The 9,832-nt window shown below is 38.6% G+C and overlaps 2 protein-coding genes across 2 annotated transcripts in view; one reads left to right on the forward strand and one right to left on the reverse strand.

The window, feature by feature from the left end:
- Positions 1–1,184, forward strand: part of ALG6 (ALG6 alpha-1,3-glucosyltransferase) — a 43,677-nt gene extending 42,493 nt beyond the window's left edge. The window contains exon 15 of the mRNA XM_032795479.2: positions 462–1,184. Within this exon, the coding sequence (XP_032651370.1) occupies positions 462–659 (198 nt within the window). The 3' untranslated portion in view covers positions 660–1,184. The remainder of the gene's footprint in view (positions 1–461) is intronic.
- Positions 991–9,832, reverse strand: part of ITGB3BP (integrin subunit beta 3 binding protein) — a 55,809-nt gene continuing 46,967 nt past the window's right edge. The window contains exons 8-9 of the mRNA XM_032795484.2: positions 6,697–6,750; positions 991–5,001 (exon numbers count right to left, since the gene is read on the reverse strand). Coding sequence (XP_032651375.1) covers positions 6,698–6,750 — 53 coding nt within the window. The 3' untranslated portion in view covers positions 991–5,001; position 6,697. The remainder of the gene's footprint in view (positions 5,002–6,696; positions 6,751–9,832) is intronic.

Raw genomic sequence — 9,832 nt, forward strand, 5'->3', positions numbered from 1 at the left:
TGTGAACAACTTCATGTGTTGAAAACCACACAAGAGGCCCATCTGTCTTCTTCCAAGCTGTCTCCATATATGTAATGCTTTCCCAATTCCAGTGTGAGCCCCTTCCCCCCATCCCCATCTCCTCATTCAAATCCCTCCTAAAAGCCCGAAATAAGTAAGTTACCTTACTTTGCAGCAACGTGTCAAAAGAGCCCATTCCAAAATACTCCTTAATGTATTGAATATATAGTAGGAAACTGTCTAATCTCTGGGTGGCTTTTTTTGAGGTGATTAGCTTGACAGTGTTTATATCAGCTTAGAGAATGGCACACAAGATGTTAGTATAGATGCACACTGTATTTTCTAAGAGGTCATCCATATAGAGAATGAAGAATTCAAGGCACCTAAGCAATGAAAGTAACTTCTTATTCATTTGACACTGTAAATCAATGTTAACTAATCTATCATTCTTTATCTTACAGTTTATTGTCTCAGTAACTCTGATGGGCATCCTCACTTCAATGAGTGCCACACTGAATCCTCCACAGAAGCTACCAGATTTATTTCCTGTATCTGTGTCGGTTGTTTCCTGCTTACACTTCTTATTCTTCTTGATGTATTTTAATGCTATTGTACTGTGGGACTCAAGAAATGGTAGAAATCAGAAGAAAATCAATTAGTTAAATTCTAAGCTTTGAAAACTCAAGACTAAACTGGAAAGAGAATATTTTCAGTGAAAATATCAGTTACAATAGGCAGCTCTAAATCACTGTCTTATTTAGTATATTTCCCATGATCTAATGAAAACTAGGAAACAAATTGTTTTACATTTAAACACAAATAATAAGTTAATGACTTTTATTTTAAGGAGGAAGAGTAGCTATTACCAAACAGTGTTTGAAATTTAACTCAATTTGTTATATTCTCAAGAACTTCAATACTTCTGATATGGTTTTTCAATATGAAAAGGCTATTTGTAAACGGTAAATGATTAAATACAGGAAGTCTTGACCCTTAACTAGCAGCGCCAGTTTAATTTAGCAAAGCCATGAATATAATTTGCTAGTGTCAAGTCATACATCTCCCAGCATGAAATGTGGAAGAGATACAAATGTGGGTTAAACAATAACTCTTGGCTGTTGCATCTAAGTGGCATCTCTTGCTGGCTTCTTTTGATTTACATAAATTAAACAGCCTTGCACACTATTTCACTGTCATGATGCTTTCATATGATATGCTTAAAATCATCAAGGCCACTGCACTAATATCCATGACTCACTATCATAGTTCATGGTAACATGACCATCTTACTCTGGCAATAACCCCTTTACCAGCTGAAGTCCATTTTTATTCCAACAAGAGTTTCAGGGTGCTATGGTTGCTGCTATTGTTTTTCCAACATATCTTTTTTCATATGGGTAATATAACTTACAAACTACACATCTCTGTAGATAATTGTCAATGTTATGACCTAAATGGAATGGACAATTTTTAAATTGAAATCTGGTTAAACTGCATTTTCTTCTCCAGAGTGTTTAAAGTATTCTGTAGGCCAAAATCCTGTTTCATCAGCCACAAACAGAACTATAGGGTTTTGCTGAAATGAATATGAAAATAACTAATGGGCACAGTAGTCGTTGCATTATGTATGCTGTCCCAACACTCTGGGTCACAGAACTTTGCATTTCTACATTTTTCAGTACAATGTGGAAGTTGATAGAGGGGGGAAAGAACTGGAGTTTTGGATAGCTGGCTATGGGAGAGTTGATGCTTCTTGAACATGGGAGAGACTGTATCTCTCTACCTCTCCCTTATGGACTGGGCAGATGTGACTTCTTGTTCCTAGCAGTAGCTACCTCACGTACTTCCCTATGAATAGCCAAAACTGCATCAAGCAATACTGGATGATCACATTTACAGAAAATCTATTACAATGTTTAACAGCAAAAGCTAATTTTGACATGTATTCTGTTAATATTAGACTTCAATTTAATACCCTACTGAGATGAACTGAGCCAGTCTATACTTCTCAGTTGTTGTTACAAACTGTCAGCAGATGCAGGAAGACAACACTGCCTAAGTTTATACTGTTCACCTTTAGCTGAGTGATTAATGCTTCTAGGATTTTATTGCATTGATGTTGTGTTAAGGCACCAAAAGCCTTAGGTAAGTGTCTTTTAAATTGGTATTTAAAAAATAAAAAGGTTTTATATAAACCACAAAAACTTAATTTTACTAAAATGGAAGCTGAGCTACTCTAGCATACTTCTGAAACAAGAAGCTAGTGGATTCTGCTACACATTGCTGTGGAATAACTTCCAGACTGAGCTACTTGTTATCTTTCTTATCTGAATGGCACTCTGCACAGTGTATTAGCAGCTCAGAGAACCCAAACTAATGAATGTAATTATACAGCACAGTAGGGCTGAATGGGGGAAAAAGAGCCCTTGAGCTGGTATCACTGGAGATGGGTACAGCCTAGAAGCTGAAATCAGATTGGGCACACATGAAAGGATGAACTATCCTTGTTTAAGGGCATTCTCATATTAACCTGATTACTCTGAGCAAAATACCAAAGTCACATTGACATTAAAATATTCTAGAGCCGTCTCTGGTGTGTAGCATAAGACATGAATGTATGTAGCAGGTGTTTTATGAACTTACTTCCCCATGTATGAATTACGAGGTCACTAAAAAGAAGTTTCTACCCACTGAGTTTACATTTCTTTAATTAAAAGAGGCAGTGTATTTGTTGGTGAAACAACTTGTCTTAATCTTGTCAACAAGTAATTACCAGCATTTCTAGAAGGCAGCTTTATTTTGTAGGAGGTAAAACATTCCACTTAACATATAAGGCATTACTGAACTGCAATTATATATGTAGACAGACAGCCCTTGACTTAGTGTATGAGAGTTTATTCGAAGCTGTAACTGTAACCTTTCCATAAACATTTAACGTTTTTCTGAGAGGGTGCTATCATGATAATTACCCATGTGTAAGGCATGCAAAATTTCCATCCACAATAAAATCTTTTTTCTTTTAAAAAGTAGTGGGTAGTTACATGTATCAGCCATAGAAAGAGTCCACCATGATTTTGAGAAACAACACCTACAGAATTTTGCTCAAATAAACTTGTGAAACACTGCCATAAGTTAAAGCAATGTAGTGAACCTCTATTTTCAATAAAAGAATGTAAAACATCCAACTAAGATGGAAGAAAGTGGAATAGTTTCACATTTCAGTTAGTCTCTTCTGTCTTGTATTCATCACAAGATTAGGGCCAAGTGTTCCCTACCATATAAAAACATTAGTTTTGTGTGTATCTCTTTTCTTTGTCCTTCAGATGGCCTCCAAGGGTGATAAAGCGAGAGTCATCTGATCTACCTTGTGTAGAATTGGGAAATGGTTCTTAGCAGACCCAGCTGTTTCTGAAAGGCAAAAGCTAAGTATACCAAGAGGTCAAAAAAACAGTAACAGCTTTAACAACATTAAGGTACACATAGTTAAGAGTAATAGCTGGGGCAAGACCTTAGATCTTTTTCCCCATTCAGCCCTGAATTTTCTGTTTTCCTTAATAAAAAAATTGTTAACCTTGGTTATTCTGATATTATGGGGTCAAGATAAAAATAATTTATTAACTTGACATTAGTTGCTGACTGTCCCTTGTCTAACTTAAGACATTCTGCTTTCTATTTGCACACCAAATGCCTTTTTGGATCAGGCTGCATATCTACTAAAAAGGGATGTTTCTGCTATCTCTAAAATATCTGCATTTACGGAGCGGTTGTAGAGTATACAAAGCTGGCAACATCTCTGCACCACTCATCATTTTAGCTTTGTCTAACTCAAAACTTCAGTTGTAAAATGCTAGTCACCTCCTGGTTTGAGAAGCACTACTCTACAGTGGTGAGACTCCTGCACCTTTTTTGTACATCTCCTGTACTTTCTAACCAACACACAAGAGAGGCCACAGCAGCCTTTATAAATTTGGCAACTCTGGCTAAATGTGGAGAGTTTTCAGAGTAATCAGAAACAGGCAAAGGATGGCCGAAACAATAGCAAACCCATTTTTACGCCAACTCTTCCCTTGTACTAAGTATGTACACTAGACTAAAGGAAGCACATAATCATTCTCTAAGTACATGCATGTAAACAGTGAAGGCCTGCCTCGGACTCCTTTACTAATGTTCAGTTATGCCTTACTCCACAAACACTCTCATTGAAGTCAATAGCATCCACTTATGCAGTATAAATACGGCCCTGGGTTAGGGAACCTAACTGTCTGCTACCTAGCTGAAAACAAATTGGACTTGTTGAGTATTCAGAATGAACTCCTACCATAATGTAATTTACCAGGTTATTTAATCACAATCAACCAAAAAAATAAAATATTTTGCAAACAGTCCGTTTGGAGTATGTCAGCATTTGCTGAAAATACCATGGAACTGCTGCAACTTATCTTATATAACATCTCAACTTTTGGGTGGGCTGATGAACTGCAATAAACAAAGCCCTACAAATTGTCATTGCTGCTCATGGTAAAACTGGCCCCCATTCCTAGGGATGGAGCATATCATTACTGTGAAATTTTCAGTCTCTTTGAAGGCCTGGGAATCAGTATTCATCCTTAAACATTCAGTGTCTTCCTGCTCAATGCTCAAACATATTACAGCCTTTACACCAAGGCAGCACAACTATTGTTTGTAATAACTGCACGTAGCAAAAGAAGTTTATACTCTGTACAGCAGTAAATCTAGATCAGCTTGTAGTACATAAACATGCATAAAAGAGCCATGAAGAAATGAATTATTTACATTGAGATTATCTGGTTGTGCACATTGTAAAGTTTAAATTAGATACCAGAAATTTTATCTAGATATGCACCTGCCTTCTGCAATGAGCAATCCTTAATTGGTATTTGCTGGGGAGATAGATTTACAGGCATTTCTTCTCTCCTTTTAAGTACAATAAAGCAGATGTAGAACTTTGTGTTGATATGGAATGCATTTTTCACATAGTGCCTGTGGGGTTAAAAGAATGACTGAAATAAGACTTAATTAGACAACTTTACCATATGCCTACTGTTCACAATAACGTATCTGCCTATCCCTAACTTCATTATGTAAAAACACATAATACAACAGAAAATGAACAATTCTGTGTTTCTCTTACATTGGTGTAAAATGTTTTTGATGGTAGAAGATAAAAGAGTGTTTTTTATTCATAATTAGTTCTCCTGGTACTGTTGAAAATCAAAGCGGACAATCTAATATTGCCAACCGCAGAAAGCTTTTTCACTATCAGCAGATTTACTATGGGCCTTTTTATAGTAAGAAAATGAATGAACTGTATGTTTGTCACTTACACAAGAACACAGTAAAAGCAGGAAAAGGTAAATATGCCTTTACTAGGAACAATTGACAGAGGTTGATATCACTGGCTACCTATTAGAAAGACTGAACAGTGAAGACATGATTCAAAGTTACACTGTAGATTTGTGGCATTTTACTTTTTTTAAATATACACATTCTGTGAATATCTGTGAGCCAACTCCCCCTTCTTCTTACTGTATTATGAATATTCAGAATAAACTGACTTTCTAAAGAGGGGTATATGCTGATACCTTCCATCCATCCCAATTAATCTGCAGCTAAGTCTCTATATCTAAAGATGAAAATATGTCTGAAAAGAATCTGAAACATGACACCCTGAGCAGACAGTTTTCTTATGCATTAGTGGTGTTTTGCTGATTGACAGGGTCAGTCTCTAGTTGGGCTTTTGCTTATGTCACTGGAACAGCCTGAAGCATCCAATGGAATAACAGAAATTAAGCACCCACAAAGCTTGCCTTGTGGCTTCCGTTAGCTCACCAGTGTGAATGGCACAAAATAGAGTATAAAGCAATAGCAGCTGGGAGAGGTGCCATATCTGTTTTAAATGAAATTAGAGAAAGAAAGGAACTTTGTTAAAAGGAAATTTTATCCAGAAAGTGCAAACAGTAAATCGTTAACACACTGCCACAAAAAAGAGAATTGAAAAATAGGCTAGCAGCAAACACAGGACTTTGCTAATGCACGTGAGGAGGGCCATAGGGAAGTGGCAATGTCAATTGGAAATGGTTCCCTACACAAACCCTCCTATTGCCCCTTTGAGCTGAGGAGATGGCATTACTGCTCAAACAATGGACAGCAATGTCTCCCAAGCAGCATAGGCCTCAGGAATAGAACAGAACAGAAAATCTATTTGTCCAGGACAGGGGCAGGCAGTCCTCTTTGAAGCAGCTCATTAGAAGAGTCACCCATAATATCTAAGAAGGTATAACCTGTTCTGGCACTTAAATTCTCTTATTCTTTTGGTCACATGTGCTTATTCAAGTGTGAAATATTTGAAAAACCTTCTAGTTATCACCTGACTTTGGTGACTTGGAGAAATCCTCCTGTAATAGTCTTCAGTATGATAGCTTTCTATAGGTTCAATAGGAACCAATTTGCACAGCAAATCAGCAGAAATGTTAAGAAGTAGATTTGTTTTTTATTACTGAGGTATTACATTCATGAGCAGCAATTGTCTTCAGATCAAAATATGACAATGAGATCATGCATATTTGTACCTATGATCATTTTGCAAATGTTTAAATAAATTCAGTCCTCATAATTACTGTTAATTGTAAACATTAGTTTGTGTAGTCAAACACTGAAGTGGGAAAGCTTGCTTACCTCAGTTAATGAGGGATTTAAGGAATTCATAGCTGTTACCAGATTGTACATGTTCTGTGGATGAAACAAAACCAAATTTTCACAAACAGAATGATGGTGATTTATTTGTAAAATAAAAATCTCAAAATCAGCATGCTGCTAAAGTAAAATATTCCAGAGTTCATAATTTGTCAATATTGTAAGCTGCAGCTTCTACAATGTATGATTTGCTATTTACATTTTCATGATTCCATTACTTAACTCTGACCAATTAAAAATACATTGTTTATATATATATAAGTAAAAGTTTGGATATACACCAGGAAATGTAAAATTAAGAGCTACAGTAATTTAATGTGTATTCTATCAGGGCTTGAATGGAAATATTGACAGATAGAACAGAACTGTTTGTTTTTTTATATGCTTCTGCAATCTAGGATTAAATTGTTTGGGTGGAATGCACAGACAATATTAAGCAAAGTCTTATAGCCTGTGGATATTTTACATATGGGGCACAGTGGGCAAGATTTCCTGTTCCCCCTTTCCTGTTCCACTCCCTGTTGGAAGGGTGAAGTTACCACTTTCTTGGGGATTCTCTTACTCGAAGGGAATCCCACAATAGGGTAGAACTAGCACAGGTGGCCTTATGGAAAAGGTATAGCAGAGGCAGGGCTGGGGCCTAAGGGTGGTCTGGAATGCTGCTGTCTGTCACTTAGTGGTCTGTGGGTATGTCTGCATTGCTGCCAGCTCAGGTAGCCAGACCCGCACTCACTGATTGTGTTTGCATGCTAAAACTAGAAGTATAGCTGTGGCAGCGTGAGCCTGAGGCCGGGCTAACAGTGTGCATATGTGCCTTGGACAGAATTGGCAGTTTGCTTCTACCACTGCTTGTGCCGCCACAGCTACCCTTCTGTTTTTAGAACGCTAACTCAGTCAGAACTAGCATGGGTATGTCTACCTGAGCTGGAAATTACACCTCCAGTGCTGGCGTAGACACACCTTGTGATGGGGTATACAAACCCTGCTCTAGACAAGAATGGGTTAAAAGAAGCATGCCAGACTTAGAGGAGGAGTTTGAAAGGGAGAAACCTAGCTCAGAACTTCCTAGCCCCATAGGGGGACAGACCTCTCATTCTCAGCTCCTCAAGAGGAACAAGCTGCCTTTGGTAGCCTATGAACATGGAGCAGTAATACAGATGGCTGAAGGACCATGCAGGATAGAAGGGCTGGTGCCACTCTTTATTTCTATTAGTTTAATTTTCCTTCCTTTGTTACACTGGGAATTGGGATAAGGGGTCTGGCCATAGGGCAGACCCTTACTGAGAATGCAAGCTCCTCGAAGAGACAGCAGGCTAATGCAAGAAGTAGCCCAGGGAAGAAACAAGAGGTCTGACAAGACAGACTTTTAACTGTTTGTTACAGGGTGCCTGGGCCTGGGTTCCCCTACAATGTCACCGAAGAGGTGAGCGTGAGGAGCCCAGACACAGTAGCACTATTGGGCCTAGATACAGGCCACTAACCTGATGTGAGGTTGTGGGGCTTTGCATGTACTCCAAAACGGGTGAGACTAAACGTGACCTTGCCAGAGGGCCGAGTCACAAGATGAAGGGAACCACCTGTGGACCTGGCCAGCTGAGCTATGAAGACAAAAAAATCCTACAAGGCCACACAGGCCCAGTGCAGCGCATTGACTGGTGAGTCACTTTGTCACAGGATTACTGCAGCTGAGCAAGGTTTAGATCTGAGGCCTGTAACAGGATCGGGGTTGCTGCATTTTATGTGCTAAGGATTCTGCAGATTTTGTTTCTGTCCTTATTTTGGGCAATGAGCCAGTCAGAGTAAGCTCAAGATCATGTATGGCTGGAAAATCTAGCCGTCACTTGCATTGTGTGAGAATGAAAAGGGAGAGAAGAAGGGGAAATGCAGAGATCATGGGTGGAAGGCTGTTAGGCCTTCACGGTCTGTTTCAGCCAAACTTGATGAGAATTGATGGAACCTGACTGTATTAGCTTCAGAAACGCACAAGATTAGATGTGACCACATTCACATTCAGGAGATACTTTCCCCCTATATTTTCCACCTTAGTTTAGCCCTGCATAAGTAGTATTTGCTTTCAGTGGGTTTCCACCTTACTCTAGGTTTCAATAGCCCCCCCCCCCCCCGTATAATTTACTGCACAGTTTAAGTACTGTTTGGGTATTTTCTTTTCTGTTTACATCCAGTTGGGTAGGCTTTGGTGATACATGATGTAGCTGGTCCCTGCATGACTGAGAGGAGTAGCTCAATCAAGCGATCCATCCTTAGTGTGCACATGCTTACACCTACCATCTTTCGCAGACTAAGGCTCCACCTTTACGAAGTGTGCAGGGGGAGAGTGCAAACACATAAAGGCCCAACATTCCCAGTTTGGCTGTTGCCAGCAAGGCTCAGGATGCCTGCCCCAGCAGCCCAGTAAAAGAGTATAAGCAATGGACTTTCCAAAATGGTGCCTGGGTCTGGGCCAAATTTGCCAAGGAATTTTGGCCTAATCTAGGTTTGATAAAGTCATTTCATAAAAAATGCATCCAGTGTGTCTTTGCACCATGTTTATCTTTATTTAGCCTTCTACCCACTAAACAAATTTTGCTGTTTACACAAGGAGCCATTAAAAAATAAAATTCTACCGTCAGTTACCTGTATTTAGAATAGGGAAATAAGTGACATCACAGATTGTATGGTGTGGTAACTGACAGTAATACAGTGATCAATATTAAATCAGTCTATTTCTAAACTGCTGGTTTCTTTGTGCTAACTGTGATTTCTGAATAAAAAAATCCTTGTAATAACTCTTTACTTGCCCAAGTGCAAGTAATTGCATAAGAAATCCACCAGTGCAAAGAGATACAAGTCACACAGTCTGAAAAAGTACCTTGACAAAATATCTAACTCACCCTGGGTTGGACTCAAACTGCATTCATTAGTGAGCTTTTTCTAAGAACTTTCACTCTAACATCTTTGAAAAAATATCTGTATTTATAGTTTTCTTTAAACACATAGTATTAAGGTGTCATAAATAGATAGCTAAGGGTTAATGTTTCTTTTACCTGTAAAGGGTTAACAAAGGGAACCAAACACCTGACCAGAGGACCAATCAGGAAACTGGATTTTTCAAAGTCAG

Source organism: Chelonoidis abingdonii, chromosome 7 (assembly GCF_003597395.2).
Source record: "Chelonoidis abingdonii isolate Lonesome George chromosome 7, CheloAbing_2.0, whole genome shotgun sequence".
Lineage (NCBI taxonomy): Eukaryota > Metazoa > Chordata > Testudines > Testudinidae > Chelonoidis > Chelonoidis abingdonii.